Raw genomic sequence first — 22,090 nt, forward strand, 5'->3', positions numbered from 1 at the left:
TGTATGTGTGAGACTCTGTGTGTGTGAGACTCTGTATGTGTGAGACTCTGTATGTGTGAGACTCTGTATGTGTGAGACTCTGTATGTGTGAGACTCTGTATGTGTGAGACTCTGTATGTGTGAGACTCTGTATGTGTGAGACTCTGTATGTGTGAGACTCTGTATGTGTGAGACTCTGTATGTGTGAGACTCTGCATGTGTGAGACTCTGTATGTGTGAGACTCTGTATGTGTGAGACTCTGTATGTGTGAGACTCTGTATGTGTGAGACTCTGTGTGTGTGAGACTCTGTGTGTGTGAGACTCTGTATGTGTGAGACTCTGTATGTGTGAGACTCTGTATGTGTGAGACTCTGTATGTGTGAGACTGCATGTGTGAGACTCTGTGTGTGTGACACTCTGTGTGTGTGACACTCTGTGTGTGTGAGACTCTGTGTGTGTGAGACTCTGTGTGTGTGAGACTCTGTATGTGTGAGACTCTGTATGTGTGAGACTCTGTATGTGTGAGACTCTGTATGTGTGAGACTCTGTATGTGTGAGACTCTGTATGTGTGAGACTCTGTATGTGTGAGACTCTGTATGTGTGAGACTCTGCATGTGTGAGACTCTGTATGTGTGAGACTCTGTATGTGTGAGACTCTGTATGTGTGAGACTCTGTGTGTGTGAGACTCTGTGTGTGTGAGACTCTGTGTGTGTGAGACTCTGTATGTGTGAGACTCTGTATGTGTGAGACTCTGTATGTGTGAGACTCTGTATGTGTGAGACTGCATGTGTGAGACTCTGTATGCGTGAGACTCTGTATGCGTGAGACTCTGTATGCGTGAGACTCTGTATGCGTGAGACTCTGTATGCGTGAGACTCTGTATGCGTGAGACTCTGTATGAGTGAGACTCTGTATGTGTGAGACTCTGTATGTGTGAGACTCTGTATGTGTGAGACTCTGTATGTGTGAGACTCTGTATGTGTGAGACTAAATGTGTGAGACTCTGTATGCGTTAGACTCTGTATGCCTGAGACTCCGTATGCGTGAGACTCTGTATGTGTGAGAATCTGTATGTGTGAGACTCTGTATGTGTGAGACTCTGTATGTGTGAGACTCTGTATGTGTGAGACTCTGTATGTGTGAGACTCTGTATGTGTGAGACTCTGCATGCGTGAGACTCTGTATGCGTGAGACTCTGTATGCGTGAGACTCTGTATGCGTGAGACTCTGTATGCTTGAGACTCTGTATGCGTGAGACTCTGTATGCGTGAGACTCTGTATGTGTGAGACTCTGTATGTGTGAGACTCTGCATGTGTGAGACTCTGTATGTGTGAGACTCTGTATGTGTGAGACTCTGTATGTGTGAGACTCTGTATGCGTGAGACTCTGTATGCGTGAGACTCTGTATGCGTGAAACTCTATATGTGTGAGACTCTGTATGTGTGAGACTCTGTATGTGTGAGACTCTGTATGTGTGAGACTCTGTATGTGTGAGACTCTGTATGCGTGAGACTCTGTATGCGTGAGACTCTGTATGCGTGAGACTCTGTATGCGTGAGACTCTGTATGCGTGAGACTCTGTATGCGTGAGACTCTGTATGCGTGAGACTCTGTATGCGTGAGACTCTGTATGTGTGAGACTGCATGTGTGAGACTCTGTATGCGTTAGACTCTGTATGCGTGAGACTCTGTATGCGTGAGACTCTGTATGCGTGAGACTCTGTATGCGTGAGACTCTGTATGTGTGAGACTCTATGTGTGAGACTCTGTATGTGTGAGACTCTGTATGCGTGAGACTCTGTATGCGTGAGACTCTGTATGCGTGAGACTCTGTATGCGTGAGACTCTGTATGCGTGAGACTCTGTATGCGTGAGACTCTGTATGCGTGAGACTCTGTATGCGTGAGACTCTGTATGCGTGAGACTCTGTATGCTTGAGACTCTGTATGCGTGAGACTCTGTATGCTTGAGACTCTGTATGCGTGAGACTCTGTATGCGTGAGACTCTGTATGCGTGAGACTCTGTATGTGTGAGACTCTGCATGTGTGAGACTCTGTATGTGTGAGACTCTGTATGTGTGAGACTCTGTATGCGTGAGACTCTGTATGCGTGAGACTCTGTATGCGTGAAACTCTATATGCGTGAGACTCTGTATGTGTGAGACTCTGTATGTGTGAGACTCTGTATGTGTGAGACTCTGTATGTGTGAGACTCTGTATGTGTGAGACTCTGTATGCGTGAGACTCTGTATGCGTGAGACTCTGTATGCGTGAGACTCTGTATGCGTGAGACTCTGTATGCGTGAGACTCTGTATGCGTGAGACTCTGTATGTGTGAGACTCTGTATGTGTGAGACTGCATGTGTGAGACTCTGTATGCGTTAGACTCTGTATGCGTGAGACTCTGTATGCGTGAGACTCTGTATGCGTGAGACTCTGTATGTGTGAGACTCTGTATGTGTGAGACTCTGTATGTGTGAGACTCTGTATGTGTGAGACTCTGTATGCGTGAGACTCTGTATGCGTGAGACTCTGTATGCGTGAGACTCTGTATGCGTGAGACTCTGTATGCGTGAGACTCTGTATGCGTGAGACTCTGTATGCGTGAGACTCTGTATGTGTGAGACTCTGTATGTGTGAGACTCTGTATGTGTGAGACTCTGCATGTGTGAGACACTGTATGCGTGAGACTCTGTATGCGTGAGACTCTGTATGTGTGAGACTCTGTATGTGTGAGACTCTGTATGCGTGAGACTCTGTATGCGTGAGACTCTGTATGCGTGAGACTCTGTATGCGTGAGACTCTGTATGCGTGAGACTCTGTATGCGTGAGACTCTGTATGCGTGAGACTCTGTATGCGTGAGACTCTGTATGTGTGAGACTCTGCATGTGTGAGACACTGTATGTGTGAGACTCTGTATGTGTGAGACTCTGTATGTGTGAGACTCTGTATGTGTGAGACTCTGCATGTGTGAGACTCTGTATGTGTGAGACTCTGTATGTGTGAGACTCTGTATGTGTGAGACTCTGTATGTGTGAGACTCTGTATGTGTGAGACTCTGCATGTGTGAGACTCTGCATGTGTGAGACTCGGTATGTGTGAGACTCTGCATGTGTGAGACTCTGTATGTGTGAGACTCTGTATGTGTGAGACTCTGTATGTGTGAGACTCTGTATGTGTGAGACTCTGTATGTGTGAGACTCTGCATGTGTGAGACTCTGCATGTGTGAGACTCGGTATGTGTGAGACTCTGCATGTGTGAGACTCTGTATGTGTGAGACTCTGTATGCGTGAGACTCTGTATGCGTGAGACTCTGTATGTGTGAGACTATGTATGTGTGTGACTCTGTATGTGTGAGACTCTGTATATGTGAGACTGTATGTGTGAGACTCTGTATGTGTGAGACTCTGTATGTGTGAGACTCTGTATGTGTGAGACTCTGTATGTGTGAGACTCTGTATGTGTGAGACTCTGTATGTGTGAGACTCTGTATGTGTGAGACTCTGTATGCGTGAGACTCTGTATGCGTGAGACTCTGTATGCGTGAGACTCTGTATGCGTGAGACTCTGTATGCGTGAGACTCTGTATGCGTGAGACTCTGTATGCGTGAGACTCTGTATGCGTGAGACTCTGTATGCGTGAGGCTCTGTATGCGTGAGACTATGTATGCGTGAGACTCTGTATGCGTGAGACTCTGTATGCGTGAGACTCTGTATGTGTGAGACTCTGTATGTGTGAGACTCTGTATGTGTGAGACTCTGTATGCGTGAGACTCTGTATGCGTGAGACTCTGTATGTGTGAGACTCTGTATGCGTGAGACTCTGTATGCGTGAGACTCTGTATGCGTGAGACTCTGTATGCGTGAGACTCTGTATGCGTGAGACTCTGTATGTGTGAGACTCTGTATGTGTGAGACTCTGTATGTGTGAGACTCTGTATGTGTGTGACTCTGTATGTGTGAGACTCTGTATGCGTGAGACTCTGTATGTGTGAGACTCTGTATGTGTGAGACTCTGTATGCGTGAGACTCTGTATGCGTGAGACTCTGTATGCGTGAGACTCTGTATGTGTGAGACTCTGTATGTGTGAGCCCGCAAGGCAAGAGCAGCAGCGAGGTCACCTGAAGGTGTTTCAAGGCTTCTCCGTCTTCACATTTACAAACTAATGCACCGTGATCCTGTTTCTAACCATGATCCATCCAGTACAACCTACTACTAACTACAGTAGATTCCCTGACAAATCTTTAGGTTGGGTCGAAATATGACAAAGAAAAAAAAAGACATTTGCGTCCTGCCCGTCTGCGGCTGTGAAATGCAGCCCGGGAAATTGCAAATGGCAGTGAGACCCTGGGAATTTTGGGATTTTAATGTAATGAAAATGTAATTTCATGGCTCCATGCATCCCATCGGTGATAATTAAATCAATAGTGAAAAGACTGGGGTCCGTCCTTTGTTTCTGCCCGGGTCGCTGACGTACCCGACGGATGTGTGTCAGAACTTTTTTGCGTGTATGAGGAAAGAGAAAGAGAGAAGAACAGAGAGAGAGAGAGACAACACATATACACCCTCAAAGTAGTAATCACTGAGCTCTTCAGTAAGGCCATTCTACTGCCAATGTTTGTCTATGGAGATTGCATGGCTGTGGACTGAACTTTATATACCTTTCAGCAACAGACTTGGCTGAAATAGCCAAATCCGCTACTTTGAAAGGGTTGTCTACATACTCGTGTATAAATAGTGTATACACACCCTCAAAGCAGTAGTTAAATACTATTTTATTACACAAAAGCTTCCAGTCAGTCTCTTGTCACATTTACATAAAACATCCTCATCTGGCTGTCCTAATATGGACCCCATACATCTCATACTATGTCCTAATATGGACACCGTACCAATCAAATCCAGTACAAACCAGCAACTGAAACGCCAGGCTACGCTCTGAGAACAGCAGCTCTTACATGGCTAGCAACACAATCAGAACAAGGCACAAACAGCTCTTTAACTTCCCATGGTGCACTGGGGCTCCCTGCTGAGAGTGTGAGTGGCTCAAAGCGGAGTGCCAGTAAAAGTGGCCTACCACAGACCGCTGTGAGAGGCTAACATGTCCCGGGGTGAAAACAAACAGATGTATTGAAGTGGAACTAGTAGGGTGAGAGTCAGAACAACAAGCTGATATGTGAGCAGCCAGACTTAGACACCTTTAGGGTTGGAAAATTGCGGTAACTTTCCCAAAATTCCCAGGTTTTCCAGAAATCTCTGTGGAAGATTTCTGGAAAACTTTAGAATTTTGGGGAAGTTAGCAGACTATTTCATCCCTACACCTCGTTCAACAGAGACCAGCTAGGCTTTTAGGGCAGGTTCTCTGAACCTAGAGATTCTCTATTCCTTTTTAGTTCAGGAATAGGTTTAATCAGTGTCCGGTAAACTGGACCACATTAGACCAGGGGTGTGCAGCTACTAGGTGTACAGGCTTTTGTTCCTGCCCAGCATTAACAAACCTGATCCAAATAGTCAAATCACAAACAGCCTGAACCATAATTAGTGTTTTAGGGCAGGGCCTGAACAAAAGTCTGCACAGCCATTACATCCAGTCAGTCATGTGGTCAGGAGAAACATATGCATCATATTTAATGAGCTGGAAATACAAGTCTTTTTGAATTGGGTAAAAGAAAAATGAATCGAGAAATAATCTATATAATCTATATTTTATCTATATTTTATCTCCCATTTCATCCAAGCTTGATGGAATCTGTTGTACTACTGCATGCCACCCCTCTGAGCGACCATATGCTGACTCATACTGCCTCCTGCTAGGAGAAGAAACACCATTGTTCGTCTGCCTGAAATGCCTGTCAGGTAGTCTAAAAGTATTGATGAAAACACTTCCCTTAAAGACAAGATAAAAGAGAGGGAGAAAATGAGGACAGTAGGAAAAGAGAGGAAAGGAGGAAAGGAGAGGAAAATAGGAAAGGAGAGGAAAATAGGAAAGGAGAGGAAAAGAGGAAAGGAGAGGAAAGGAGAGGAAATGAGGAAAGGAGAGGATAGGAGAGGAAAGGAGGAAAGGAGAGGATAGGAGGAAAGGAGAGGATCACTTTTCTTGGAGAGGGACTGAAACGTCAGGCGCTTTTGAGGTGATGTGACATTTCAACAGAGAGAGAGACATGGGGGAGGGAGAAAGAGAGCGAAAGAGAGAGATAAAATGGGTAATACGAGCTAGCTCCTCACATTATTCTATCTGTGCTAGATGTGTGAGAGAGACAGAGAAACAGAGAGAGAGATGATGAGGGAGCCGTAACAATGTGACATATTGTTCCACATACAGTGTCATTGCCTCTTTCCCTGGTCTCACGTGGTGGAGGGGAAACATTCTCTCACTCAGCACAAAAAATAAAATGCTGGGTCAGATGTAAGGTATTTGTGAAGACAGCACAAGGCCTCTCGCCTCCTCCCAGTGGCAGTAACACCTGCAGTCCCAGGCTCAGTCCCAGGCTCAGTCCCAGTCCCAGGCTCAGTCCCAGGTTGAAGTGAAACGACACATAACGCCAGAAAGGCCGCTAGCTAAATCAGTGCAGGCTTCACAAGAAATCAATTGTTCAGGCTTCTGGGGCGCTCAGTCAATCTGGCCCATGCAGCCCACCACTGGAGTGAGTCTATACGCTATAGGAGACGATGGATAGGGTGGATATTCTGCGAGAGGAGAGGAAAGGAGAGGAAATGAGGAAAGGAGAGGATAGGAGAGGAAAGGAGGAAAGGAGAGGATAGGAAAGGAGAGGATCATAAATTCACTTCCGGATTCATAGACACATTTCCAGCTGAAGTGGTTGGTGGGTTAACAGGAGGTATTAAAACCACTCTGAAGCATTATAACTGGGGCCAGTAGGTTTAGGATAGTAAGGATAATCTAGGGTGGATATTCTAGGGTGGATTTTCTGCTATGTGAGACTGGATTGGTATCCCCTCCAATCTGAAGTGGTTGTTTCACGTTCTAAAGTTATCAATAGCATGGCATTAAAACGAGGGTAGGAAGAACTCAGACATTCAGTTAGGAGTCTGCTCAAAACTTGAGATCTGTAGCAATTGGAGATTTGCCAGTGTATGCCTGTGAAACTCCAGTTAGGATTTGAGTCAATAACTAGGGCCCGAAGTTACTAACACCATGAACACTACTGCACACTGCCCTATCCCATCTGGACAAGAGGAATATCTATGTAAGAATGCTGTTCATTGACTACAGATCAGCATTCAACACCATAGTGCCCTCCAAGATCATCATTAAGCTGGAGGCCCTTGGTCTCAACCCTGCCCTGTGCAATTGGGTCCTGGACTTTCTGAAGGGCCGTCCCCAGGTGGTGAAGGTAGGAAACAAAATCTCCACTTCGCTGATCCTCAACACTGGGGCCCCACATGGGTGCCTGCTCAGCCTCCTCCTGTACTCCCTATTCGCCCATGACTGCATGGCCATGCACGCCTCCAACTCAAATCATCAAGTTCGCAAACGTTTGCAGCCGTTTGATTACCAACAACGATGAGACAGCCTACAGGGAGGAGGTGAGGGCCCTCGGAGTGTGGTGTCAGGAAAACAACCTCTCACTCAACGTCAACAAAACAAAGGAGCCGACCGTGAACTTAAGAGGGAGCATCCCCCCATCCACATCGACGGGACAGTAGTGGAAAGTTTTAAGTTCTTCTGCGTACACATCACCGACAAACAGAAATGGTCCACCCATGCAGACAGTGTGGTGAAGGAGCTCCTCTTCAACCTCAGGAGGCTGAAGAAATTTGGCTTGTCACCTAAAACCCTCACAAACTTTTACAAATGCACAATTGAGAGCACCCTGTCAGGCTTTTTCACCGCCTGGTACAGCAACTGTACCGCCCTCAAACGTAAGGTTCGCCTGAGGGTAGTGAGGTCTGCACAACGCATCACCGGGGGCAAACTACCTGCCCTCCAGGACATCTACAGCACCAGACGTCACAGGAAGGCCAAAAAGATCATCAAGGACAACAACCACCCGAACGACTGCCTGTTCACCCCGCTACCATCCAGAAGGCGAGGTCAGTACAGGTGCATCGAAGCTGGGACCGAGACTGAAAAACAGCTTCTATCTCAAGGCCATCAGACTGTTAAACAGCCATCACTTACACAGAGGCTGCTGCCTACATACAGACTCAAATCAATGGCCACTTTAATAAATGGATCACCAGTCACTTTAAATAATGCCACTTTAATAATGTTTACATATCTTACATTACTCATCTCATATGTATTTGTATATACTGCTCATTCATATATTTATATATATATTCATATATGTACATATTCTTATTCCATCCCTTTACATTTGTGTGTATTAGGTAGTTGTTGTGGAATTGTTGGATTTCTTTTAGATACTACTGCATTGTCAGAACTAGAAGCACACGCCTTTCATTACACTCACATGAACATCTGCTAACCATGTGTATGTGACCAATAAAATGTGATTTGATTTGAGGCCTGTGATATATATATCCTTTTTAGTAAGGATTTACTCTCTGTATACAAAAGCTCATTTTACAGAACAACAATATTTTATTGTGTGACGATGGCTGCATTTACACAGGCAGCCCAATTCTGACCTTTTGCACAGTTATGAGCAAAGGAGCTGATCTGATTGGTCAAAATACCAATTAGTGAAAAAAGATCAGAATTGGAAGGTGGCCAATCCATTTAGATCCGACTGGCAGATCCAGGTGTTGCCAGTAAATCTAACAAAAGCCCCTGAAAGTCCCAGCTGGTTTTCAGAGTGTTAAAAAAAGAAAAATGGTTGAAGACGATAATGATGTTTTGGTTGGAAGTAAAAGAAGAGGACAGGTGATTAGACTAAGCCGGAGCTTCTCTCAGTCACTACATCTCTACTGGAAGGCTACTGATGGCTCAATAAGTATCATTTAGATTTTTTTTACCAGGAAGGCAGACGGACATCAATATGCCCGGGGCCTCGCGGGCCTCCAAACCGTCTACGCCCGTTGCCGCGGTTACGTCTGGAGGGTGTCGGCAGCTGTTGTGGCCGCTTAGAGAACAGAAGGCGTGTTTCGTCGGTGAGATAGTTTGATAATATCAGGTTTTTGGGGCCCGCAAATTTTTTTTTCAGTTTGAGTAAGACAGAGAAATGGAGAAATGGCCAGAGGGTGTTTCGGTTTGAGACGAAAGAAAACAGAAACTGATACACAGATACACACACAGATTAACTACAAACACGTGTACACACACACACACACATGCAAATGTACTGTTTAAATTTCACTTATTTCCAATTGCCCCCTGAAGAAGTGTATAACCAAACATCAAATGAATTAGCTGCAGCTTGTTCCAACACATGCTTGAGGAGACTGGGAAACTCCCAGCTGGCTACACACTGTACTGTAAACCCATTTATCTGGGCTGGACCGGACACATACAAACGGACCGTTTTAGAACACAGACAGTCTGCTTCACTCAGCTAAAATCTCCCACTCTGTCTATAAATTCCCCTTTCCAGAAGAGTGGTTCCTGTACAGGAAGAAGGCCCTCTGATGAGCTAGCACTAGGTGGAAGTTGGCCGCAGATACAGATCTGGGATCAGTTTCCTCTCTCCACATCAACACCTTAAAGTAACTGTCCAGTGTTTCCAGATATCCATGAAATATGACTTATAATTACAATATGAGTTAAATAGTTTTCCTTCCCAAAAGTTAAGTATGTTAAAAAGCAGCTTTTCTATGTTTGAATTGTGTGGGCGTACCCCAACAACAGAATGGTGTGGACGTATACAGGTCATTAAAAATATCCATGACAAGTAAACAGCTGATTGGCCAGCTGAGATTTTTTAAAGTTTTTTTTTTAAGTGGGAGTTTTTCTTCTAATGTATGCTTTGGCCACAAATACAACTATAGGGGACAAAGGCGTGTCCGATCAACCCCAGGCAAAGGGGTTTTATTGCCACCCCTGGGTGTCCGGAGAACCTGATGGTCCTAAATGGAGTATTACATCAGAGCAAGAAAGAGAGAAGGGCTCTAGCAGTGGTATTCACAGACTTTGCCAAGGCATTTGACTCAGTGGCACATGAACACTTAATCTGTGTCCTGAAGGAGAGGGGACTGGATAGCCATATAATCAGACTAATCAAGGACTCCTACGAGGAGGTGCGCACGAGAATAAAGGTGAAGGAAGGAACCTCACCACCAATCGAAATGTGGGAGTGAAAGTGGGAGTGAAACAGGGAGACCCAATGTCGCCCCTCCTCTTCAACATTGCGGTGGACCCTATGATTCACAAGCTCGAGCGCATGGGAGAAGGCTACAGGTTTGGGGGAGTAAGGTGACTACACTAGCATTCGCTGATGACTTGGTGCTTATGAGCAGCTATTTGGGGCAGGCATGCAACATAACATCCAAATATTGGAACATTTCTGTCAACTTTCTGGCCTGCACGTGCAGCCAAAAAAGTGCCATGGGGTCATGGTGAGACGCGGGGGAGGAGCATTCACAGTCAATAACTGTCAGGCATGGACAATCGAAGGGGAAAAGCTACACCGGATTGACCCAGATAAATCAGAAAAATATCTGGGCATGAAAGTGAACCCCTGGCTGGGGATTTCAAAGCCGGATTTGAGAGGACAAATCCTTGAGTGGGTCAGCGGAATCAATCAAGCGCCACTACAACCCAGCCAAAGAGTAAGCGTACTAAACGCATATGCAGTCCCCCGAGTGATATATACGGTAAACCGCGGGGACATCGGGGCAGTCGAACTAACTACCCTAGATGGGATAGTTAAAACAGCAGTGAGAAAGTGTCTGCACCTACCTCTGTCAACCTGTGACGGCCTGATCTATGCAGGAGCAAACACGGCAGCTTAGGCATTGTGAAGTTGGCAAAAATCATACCAGCAGTCCAGGCCTGAAGGTTATTTAACCTGGCAGTGTCATCAGAGCCACTGACGAGGGCGGTAACGGGATACACAATGCCACGGAGGGGATTTTCTAAACTGTGGATATGGGCAGTGTCATCAGACCCACTGACGAGGGCGGTAACGGGATACACAATGCCACGGGAGGAATTTTCTAAACTGTGGATATGGGCAGTGTCGTCAGACCCACTGACGAGGGCGGTAACGGGATACACAACGCCACAGGAGGAATTTTCTAAACTGTGGATACGGGCAGTGGGAGTCCCGGAGCAAACTCCGAACCTGGGAGAAAGCCTAGATGCTATGATGCCAGTCGGGGAAGATGGCTCAAGCACAAAGGGAGCAGAGGTGGAGACAAAAAAGCACAAGCAGCTGTGCAACAACCCCTCTAACTGGAGGTCGAAAGGATTGGAGGATTGGGAGGCGCTGCCAAGCCAAGGAAATGGAACTGGCAGGTTCCACCAAGACAAGATCAGCTACAGCTGGCTCGCAGATCCAGCAGACCTACAGCTGGCTCGCAGATCCAGCAGACCTACAGCTGGCTCGCAGATCCAGCAGACCTACAGCTGGCTCGCAGATCCAGCAGACCTACAGCTGGCTCGCAGATCCCGCAGACCTACAGCTGGCTCGCAGATCCAGCAGACCTACAGCTGGCTCGCAGATCCAGCAGACCTACAGCTGGCACGCAGATCCAGCAGACCTACAGCTGGCTCGCAGATCCAGCAGCGGTGCGATTTAAACAGCGACACTATGTAGCTGCGCTTAAACTGAGGGCAAACGTATATCCTACAAGGGAGACATTGGCTCGCGGGCGGAACAAAGTGGAAGCCGTATGCAGAAGGTTGGAAACAATATCACCCATACTAGGGCAATGCCCGGCAGTGAAGGCAGCCAGGCTGAGAAGTCACACTACTCGCCGAGGAAGCAGCGAAAGTGGGGTGGAAAGCTCTCCATCTGCTATAAGAGACCTGGGTGTCCAGCCTGCTGTAAAACTAACATGTCAGCAACCAGGCCACAGAGCATCATAACCTCTGGGTTCACAATGACACGGCTATATACAGAGGCTGGTACACGCATACACACCAAATTATTTACATAACCTAACTCTGTTCAGGCCTTTTCCTATGCCTGTAATGCCTCTTTCAGTGTAACTAATTAATGGTTGACGGAAGAGAATGTTAGAGAACGTCCTTGTTGCTCAATGGCCTGATAATGAATAAAAGGCGCTTTGGTTTTTGTCATAAAAGACCCAGATGGTTGTTCCTGTACATAGCCCACATACTAAAGAAATACAGTACCGGCTGCGTTGACCTTAGCCAAGGATTTTCATTAACTTCCAACCCACCTGATCCGATGGACATTATTATTAAAATGGGCCACAAGAGTGAAGCGAATTGTCAAGCTTCCCACAGAACCAACTTCCGTTTCGAGCCAAACCTCCATGAAACTTTTCCTTACTTTCAGTCAAACTTGCGAAAAACTTTCCTAAAGAGACAAGTTCACTTCAGAGAAACTTTCCTAAAGAGCCACGTTCACTTCAGAGAAACTTTCCCAAAGAGCCACGTTCACTTCAGAGAAACTTTCCTAAAGAGACAAGTTCACTTCAGAGAAACTTTCCCAAAGAGCCACATTCACTTCAGAGAAACTTTCCCAAAGAGCCACGTTCACTTCAGAGAAACTTTCCCAAAGAGCCATGTTCACTTCAGAGAAACTTTCCTAAAAAGCCATGTTCACTTCAGAGAAACTTTCCCAAAGAGCCACGTTCACTTCAGAGAAACTTTCCTAAAGAGCCATGTTCACTTCAGAGAAACTTTCCCAAAGAGCCATGTTCACTTCAGAGAAACTTTCCCAAAGAGCCACGTTCACTTCAGAGAAACTTTCCCAAAGAGCCATGTTCACTTCAGAGAAACTTTCCCAAAGAGCCAACTTAAATCTTTACCTCATGAGCATCACTGTACTGCACTGTGGCTTTGGAGGGAAGGTGGATATGTGGGGAAGATCTCTCCCAAAGCCCTTGACTGTGAGTGGGGTTGGAGTCCCTTTGACCGGGGGTAGGGTGGTAGAGTTGTAAGGGGGTACAGAGAGGGAAGAGCAGGATATCGACTGGACCTGTTTCTCTGTAGTTCTTTGGATGAGGCTTTAATTGAGTCTGGACCTCTGTGAACTCTATGGCTTCATCCCAAATGGACCCTATTCCTTATATAGTGCACAACTTTTGAATAGGGCCCACTACGACAAAAGTAGTGCACTATGTAGGGAAAAAGGTGTCATTTGGGACGTAGGCTGTGTCGACGTCCAACAGCTTGATCAATGCGCATCTGATTATGGAGCCAGTGTTAGCTAGTGGAATTAGCTGATTGCTGATGACATGCACTCTCTGTCTTCTGACTCTTGTTTGAGATTTTGTTCTCTTTAATCAAACTCCTGTCTCTCTACTCTCTCTCTCTTCTTTCACCTTCTGTCTCTCTACTGTCTCTCTCTTATTTTACCATATGTCTCTACGGTCTCTCTCTCTCTCTCTTCTTTCACCTTCTGTCTCTCTACTGTCTCTCTCTTCTTTTACCGTCTGTCTCTACGGTCTCTCTCTCTCTCTCTTCTTTTATCTTCTGTCTCTCTCTCTCTTATTTTACCTTCTGTCTCTCTCCCTTTCTCTCTCTCCCTACTTTTACCGTCTGTCTCTCTACGGTCTCTCTCTCTTCTTTTACCGCCTGTCTCTCTCGCTTTCTTCTTTTACCGCCTGTCTCTCTACAGTCTCTCTCCCTTCTTTTACCGCCTGTCTCTCTCTCTCTCCCTTCTTTTACCGCCTGTCTCTCTCTCTCCCTTCTTTTACCGTCTGTCTCTCTACTGTCGCTCTCTTCTTTCACCTTCTGTCTCTACGGTCTCTCTCTCTCTCTCTTCTTTCACCTTCTGTCTCTACGGTCTCTCTCTCTCTCTTCTTTCACCTTCTGTCTCTACGGTCTCTCTCTCTCTCTCTTCTTTCACCTTCTGTCTCTACGGTCTCTCTCTCTCTCTTCTTTCACATTCTGTCTCTACGATCTCTCTCTCTCTCTTCTTTCACCTTCTGTCTCTCTCTCTCTCTCTTCCACCTTCTGTCTCTCTCTCTCTCTCTCTTCTTTCACCTTCTGTCTCTCTCTTCTTTCACCTTCTGTCTCTACGGTCTCTCTCTCTCTCTTATTTTACCTTCTGTCTCTCTCTCTATCCCTACTTTTACCGTCTGTCTCTCTACGGTCTCTCTCTCTCTCTCTCCCTACTTTTACCGTCTGTCTCTCTACGGTCTCTCTCTCTTTTTTTACCTTCTGTCTCTCTCGCTCTCTTCTTTTACCTTTTGTCTCTCTCTCTCTCCCTTCTTTTACCGCTGTCTCTCTACGGTCTCTCTCTCGTCTTTTACCTTCTGTCTCTCTCTCTCTCTTCTTTTACCTTCTGTCTCTCTCTCTCTTCTTTTACCTTCTGTCTCTCTCTCTCTTCTTTTACCTTCTGTCTCTCTCTCTCTCTTCTTTTACCTTCTGTCTCTCTCGCTCTCTTCTTTTACCTTCTGTCTCTCTCTCTCTCCCTTCTTTTAGCGCCTGTCTCTCTACGGTCTCTCTCTCTTATTTTACCTTCTGTCTCTCTCTCTCTCCCTACTTTTACCGCCTGTCTCTCTACGGTCTCTCTCTCTCTTCTTTTACCTTCTGTCTCTCTCTCTCTCTCTCCCTTCGTTTACCTTCTGTCTCTACTGTCTTTCTATCTCTCTCTTCTTTGACGTCTGTCTCTACTGTCTTTCTATCTCTCTCTTCTTTGACGTCTGTCTCTACGGTCTCTCTCTCTCTCTCTTCTTTGACGTCTGTCTCTCTATGCTCTCTCTCTCTCCCTTCTTTTACCTTCTGTCGCTACTGTCTTTCTCTCTCTCTTCTTTGACGTCTGTCTCTCTACGGTCTCTCTCTCTCCCTTCTTTTACCTTCTGTCGCTACTGTCTTTCTCTCTCTCTTCTTTTCCCTTCTGTCGCTACTGTCTTTCTCTCTCTCTCTCTTCTTTGACGTCTGTCTCTCTATGGTCTCTCTCTCTCCCTTCTTTTACCTTCTGTCGCTACTCTCTCTCTCGCTTCTTTTACCGTTGATCTCTACTTTCTCGCTCTCTCTCTTCTTTTCACAAACCACAGAGGACAATAGACACAAACCACAGAGGACAATAGACACAAACCACAGAGGACAATAGACAAACCACAGAGGACAATAGACACAAACCACAGAGGACAATAGACACAAACAACAGAGGACAATAGACACAAACAACAGAGGACAATAGACAAACCACAGAGGACAAATAGACACAAACCACAGAGGACAAAAGACACAAACCACAGAGGACAATAGACACAAACCACAGAGGACAATAGACACAAACCACACTTACACTACTTTTTAGTAGTTAATATGTGATGTAGGAGAAAGAATTTGGGGTTAGGTGGGACCAATATGCAAAAGTTTCAACAGGGCATTCTAGGAACAGGGTCCGGGGTTAATCGAAAGGACTTTATCCCTGTTTTCCTGGGGTCCCCGTCAAGCAAACTGTGTCCAAACTTCTAAAAGAGTCTCTATAACTATTGGCGTGTCTATCCTGCTGCGTAGGCTTGTCTGCTTCCCAAATGACACACCATTCCCCTTGGTGCATTACCAGGACTCTAGAGCTCATAGGACTCTGGTCAAAAGTAGTGCAATTAATAGGGAGTAGGGTGCCATTTGGGATGTATTCTATGTTCATTTGTATTTTAGAGGGTTACACCATAACATACATCATTAGCCTCAAATAGACTCCATCAAGTCATTACACGTTTCATTTACTTTAACTGCAAAATCGGGGGACTTTTATAGAGAAAGGGGGTAGAGAACGAAAGAAGGGGGGGAGGGGGGCAAACGACCTCGGCCAAAAAGCGTATTTGATCAAAAAAAGAAAAGTAAAAATGTGATACCAAATCTAAAAACAGAGGAAGAAGCCCTGGTCCAGATAATTAGCAGCGATTCACCTCCATCGCCTGTTAAGTAGAAGTCCTAATGAACACACTTATATTAAACAACTATAAAAAGGTGGGGATATGAACTTGATTCATTTCTATGTTTCCATTCTGCCGAACAAGTAATGAGTGAGAGACGAGGGAGTGAAATATGTAAAGCGTGTAATACTGAATTAACCCCCGACGCAGAGCGGAGAGAAAGGCCACGGCCGGTCAGTCAAAAATGCCTCACATTTCAGTTCACTCAGAGGTAAGGGATGAGATGAGAGTGCCACTCTGAAATTATTCATATGTGTCATGCATTCTGTGTGAGTGCGCATGTGTGTGTGTGTGTGTGTGTCAGAGAGAGAGTGAGAGAGTGAGAGTAAGACCGAGAGAGAGAGCTCCTGTGAAATGGGGGTCTGTTTCATTATGTCCATGCTTGGTGAGGAGAACAGCGTGTGCTGTGTTCAAATGTGTGTGCGCACGCGCGTCTGTGTGTGTCCGCACGCTCGTGTGTGTGTGTGTGTGTGTGTGGCAACTACCCGGTGTATTGTGGTTTTAGACGGAGAGAAATCAGGAGAAATTCAAAAGAGACTTCCCAACCAACACCTATATTACAGACAGAGGAAGAGGCCCAAAAGGCATCCTATTCCCTATAGCAAGTAGTGCACTATGTAGGGAATAGGGTGCCATTTGGGCTGCATCCAGAGAAGGTATAACAATATGATACATAAAACACACCCCTCTCCCACTATCTTTATCCCACCCACCCTCCCTCTCCCCCTCCCTCCCTCCCTCCCTCCCTCCCTCCCTCCCTCCCTCCCTCCCTCCCTCCCTCCCTCCCTCCCTCCCTCTCCCCTTCTCTCTCTCTCTCCCTCCCTCCCTCCCTCCCTCCCACTATCTTTATCCCACCCACTCTCTTTCCGCTAATCCACACATTTATATACTGCGCTGTATGCTAACGCTAGCGCTATGCTAGCCTGTCTGTCAGTCTCTCTGCCAATCCACTCATGTACTTACCGCTATGCTAGCTAGCCCGTAGGGCCCTTAGGCTATCGTTTTAAAGGATTATTGTTATGACGCACAATACAGACACTGATACGGAGCTGCTTGACTCTTCAATAAAAAGGATGTAAGTGTTATGGCCGGCAGTCAATGCGGCTGTCGGGCCAATGAGGCGAAAGGTATATAAATCCGTGAGATTTGATTGGCTGATGAGAGACCAACGATCAAATACCTCTGCCATCAAACTGTGTTGAAGGGATTCACAATAAGAGTACACAGCTGTATTGAATTAAGAGGAGAATGACATGTTCACTTGCTATTGAAGTCTGTACCCAGACGGCGGCGTGAGGCGACACATCCCCAAGGCAACATCCAGGCCCACTGGCATCAACATTGTCAGTTGAAAACAATAGAAACCAAACTCTTTTTAGGCAAAGCCCACCTGTACAACAGTAGGGGAAACACTGTGTATGCCTTTCCACTTGTCCCTTTCTCAAGGATCCCTTCTGCCTTCTATACAATAACAAAATAGATATCAAATGAGATATCTGATCCTGGATCATTTTAGATCCAGGTGATTACATGGAAATGGGGATTGCTGATTATGGTTCTGATCGAGGATCAGGTCCCCCTTCTACATGTAATGTTATTCATGACGATCTGAAAGACAAAACTGATCCTAGAAACTCCACTCTGAGACCAGAGGAGGCTGTTGAGGGGAGGACGGATCATAATAATGGCTGGAACGGAGTGAATGGAATCATCAAACTATCTGTTTGATATGTTGGATACCATTTCACTTGTTCTGCTCCGGTCATTACCACGAGCCCCTCCTCCCCAATTAAGGTGCCACCAACCTCCTGTGGCTGAGACACTTTATGAATACAGACCCTGGTTCATTCTATCTATCAGCCATTGACTGAGAGGGCCAATGCAGTGTGCCCTCGCTGACCCTGTATACAGCATCTCATCTGATCCTTACCTGGGTTTAATGTAGATGACTGGAGTGTATGGAGGAGCAGCCTGGCCAGGACCGCCCTCTTAAAGAGCTGTATAACTGCACTGCACTACAGTCTCTACTGTACGCTCACATCAGGATGACCACGCCGCCAAGGCCGACGGGTTTTATAAAGTCAAGTCAAGGGCTCTCAAAACACTACTGGAATAAACAGGTATGGACACACACATAACACACACACACACACATAACACACACATAACACACACACATGCCCTTTCTTTTAATGACTTTGGGGTATCTTCAAAGTAACAGTAAATTAGTGAGTCAGTGTGTGTGCTGTGTGTGTGTGTGTGTGTGTGTGTGTGTGTGTCCATCCATCTCCATGTGTGTGTCCATTTGTATGCGTGTGTGCGTGTGATTCCAGAATGCTTACTTGAGATCCTGGAAAGGTTCTGCTCTGATGTGGGATGTCTCCACTGAATGTCCGAAGACGACACCTTCGTTCCCTGAGAAAGACAATAGAAAGACAACAGAATAACAATATGAGGACAATAGAAAGACAATAGAAAGACAATAGAATAACAATATGAGGACAATAGAAAGACACTAGAAAGACAATAGAATAACAACATGAGGACAATAGAAAGACAATAGAAAGACAATAGAAAGACAATAGAAAGACAATAGAAAGACAACAGAAGGACTGTATGGGGACAATAGAAAGACAACAGAATAACAATATGAGGACAATAGAAAGACAATAGAAAGACAACAGAATAACAATATGAGGACAATAGAAAGACAATAGAAAAACAATATGAGGACAATAGAAAGACAACAGAAGGACTGTATGGGGACAATAGAAGGATAATAGTTGTACAATATAAGGACAATAGAAGGACAGTATGAGGACAATATAATGACACTAGTAGTACAATAGAAGCCATAGAAGGACAATATTAGTACACTAGAAGGACAATAGGGCAAAAGAACACAGACAGTTGCTTTAAGAAACCACTACTAAAAGACATCAATAATAAGAAGAGACTTGCGTGGGCACGAGCAATGGACATTAGACCGGTGGAAATCTGTCCCTTGGTCTGATGAGTCCAAATTTGAGATTTTTGGTTCCCACCGCTGTGTCTTTGTGACGCAGAGTAGATGAATGGATGACCTCTGCATGTGCTGTTCCCACCGTGAAGCATGGAGGAGGAGGTGTGATGGTGTGGGGGTGCTTTGCTTGTGACACTGTCAGTGATTTATTTAGAATTCAAGGCACACTTAATCAGCATGGCTGCCACAGCATGCTGCAGTGATACGCCATCCCATTTGGTTTGCGCTTAGTGGGACTATCATTTGTTTTTTCAACAGGACAATGACCCAACACACCTCCAGGCTGTGTAAAGGCTATTTTACCAAGAAGGAGAGTGATGGAGTGCTACATCAGATGACCTGGCCTCCACAATCACCTGACCTCAACCAAATTGAGATGGTTTGGGATGAGTCGGACCGCAGACTGAAGGAAAAGCAGCCAACAAGTGCTTAGCATATGTGGGAACTCCTTGAACATTTGAACATCTTGACCATGTTTTGTTATAATCTCCACCCGGCACAGCCACCCCACATAGCCTGGTTCCTCTCTAGGTTTCTTCCTAGGTTTTGGCCTTTCTAGGGAGTTTTTCCTAGCCACCGTGCTTCTACACCTGCATTGCTTGCTGTTTGGGGTTTTAGGCTGGGTTTCTGTACAGCACTTTGAGATATCAGCTGATGTACGAAGGGTTATATAAATACATTTGATTTGATTTGATATTCTACAGTGTAAAAAACAAAGAAAAACTGTTGAATGAGTAGGTGTGTCTAAACTTTTGACCGGTACTGTATATAATGTAATTCAAGCCAGCTAAGGTCCTGATTAGCCAGTCCTGTGTAAGATGACACTGATGATGCGAAGTCCTGTGATATTACAATATTCATGTGTGTGATACTGACACCACGTTTCAAATGTGTGATGTGAGAATTGTCCATTTGGAAAGGTACACGCTGAGTAGACAAAACAATATGAAGACCTTAATACTGAGTTGCCTTAAAGACCTCAGAACAGCCTCAATTCGTTGGGGTTATGGACTCTACAAGGTGTCAAAAGCAGTCCACATGGACTCCAACGCTTCACACCGCTGTGTCAAGTTGTCTGGATGTCATTTAGGTGGTGGACCATTATTGATACACACAGGAAACTGTTGAGCATAAAGAAACCCAGCAGCGTTGCAGTTCTCCTACTACAGTAACCCGTTCAAAGGCACTTCAATATGTTGTCTTGCCCGTTCACCCTCTGAATTACACACATAGACAATCCATGTCTCAATTGTCTCAAGGCTAAAAGCCTGTCTCCTCCTCTTCATCTACACTGATAGAAGTGGATTTAACAAGTGACATCAATACTGTTCCTAATGTTTTGTCCACTCAGTGTATGTTAGAAGTGTCAGGTTTCAAACTTTATTCGCCACGTGCCCAGGATACAACAGGTGTAAAACAGTACAGTGGAATTCTTAACTTTCCCAACAATGCAGATGATAATAGAAAATAGAATAGAAACATGTATCCAAAAATAACATCAGTCTAAGTAGCCCATGTTAGAACACATGGCAATGACATCATATCTCCCCACACTAAACAGAGATAGTATGAGTGATGTTCTTGCATGGAGCACATACAGAAACATCAGTTTCTTCCCTCCATCCCTCCCACCAACCCTCCCTCCTTCCTCCAACCCTCCCTCCTTCCTCCAACCCTCCCTCCATGCTTCCATTCTCCGGACGTGAGCGACGAAAGACAACATCAATCACCTTGCAGACCTCCGCCACTTTCTCTCCCTCCATCTCTCACTCTCACCCCCCCTTTCTTTCTTTCCTGGCTTTGTAATGGACAGATCTTTCCAATTACAGAGGGGAAAAGGAGGAGGATGGAGGAGGGGTGTCTGTTCGCCCACGACCCCCGACTGCTTCCACTTGACCTCCCCGCCGCCTCGTTTACCGGGAGAGACCACCGCGCCAGGAAAGCAAACAGAGATAGGCATGTGCTTTTTCTCTCTTAATCTTTCCTTCTCTCTCTCTCTCTCTCTCTACTTCTCCCTCTCTCTCTCTCTCTCTCTCTCTCTTTCCTTTTTTCCCTACCTCTCTCTCAATTTTCTCTTCCGTCCCTCTCTCTCTCTCTCTCTCTCTCTCTCTCTCTCTCTCTACTTCTCCCTCTCTCTCTCTCTCTCTTTCCTTTTTTCCCTACCTCTCTCTCTTAATTTTCTCTTCCGTCCCCCTCTCTCTCAGTCCCTGTCTCTCTATCTAATGCTGATGTCTGCATGTAGGCCACACACAACAACTGTCTGAGTTCTGCTCAACCCACTCACTAGCAGTCGCTGTGCATTGCTGCACACAGGCCCTTAGCACCATCACAATCTATCTGGTTGCTATGGGAGCACTGACCTGTGAATGGAGCCTTTTAGACTGGGTAAATCCACCCAACTGACCCGCATTTAACATATAACTGTACCTACAACTGCTTCAAACGCAACCTCAGTCCCGCAAGATTATTTTAGGCGTATGTGACACAGCTCACTTGCCAGGCATGGACTCAACAATTCTGCTCCCTATAGGCAATATCAGAACGCTCAAAAGTATCCTAAGAAATAGGTTAAATCATCAGAGATTCTCACATGGCCCGTTATATTAGGCTATCGGTACTGCTCTGCCACATCAGCAAATAGTCTAGAAGTAGTTTGAAGAGAGCAGATTCTGAGAGACTTGCACTTTCTCTTGAGCTACGTTTTATAGCCTACCTTTTAGGAGTGGGACGATTTTCAGACCGAGACAAATATGGGCGATCAATATATATTTCTAACCAAATTTAGTAACCCATAGCCTAATCCTATTTAGGAAGTAAATTTCCTTGGAAGGATAACGTGCCACGTGCTTCTCCGCCCATGTACAGACTATAGCCTCCTCTATTTAATAGAGACCACACGCGTACCTGATCTCACGCGTATGGCTACTGAACCTGAAGCAGCAGGACTGATGAGAGAGGAGACTTCTCTTTCTCTTGAGCTACGTTCTGCATACGTGATATAGCTTATCCTTTGGGAGGAGGATTTGCTGGCAGAGACAAATACATGGGTAATGGTTGGTTGGTTGAGCGCCCTGCACTTCTTTCCGTTATCAATAATGATTTACAGACATTGTAGTAAAATATAGTCTAA

The 22,090-nt window shown here is 45.6% G+C and overlaps 1 protein-coding gene across 1 annotated transcript in view; it reads right to left on the reverse strand.

Moving 5' to 3' along the window:
* LOC110534569 (zeta-sarcoglycan) overlaps positions 1-22,090 on the reverse strand; it is a 323,045-nt gene that overhangs the window by 25,898 nt on the left and 275,057 nt on the right. The window contains exon 6 of the mRNA XM_090187849.1: positions 18,281-18,353. Within this exon, the coding sequence (XP_090043975.1) occupies positions 18,281-18,353 (73 nt within the window). The remainder of the gene's footprint in view (positions 1-18,280; positions 18,354-22,090) is intronic.

Source organism: Oncorhynchus mykiss, chromosome 10 (genome assembly GCF_057628025.1).
Source record: "Oncorhynchus mykiss isolate SJ-2025 chromosome 10, ASM5762802v1, whole genome shotgun sequence".
Taxonomy (NCBI): domain Eukaryota; kingdom Metazoa; phylum Chordata; class Actinopteri; order Salmoniformes; family Salmonidae; genus Oncorhynchus; species Oncorhynchus mykiss.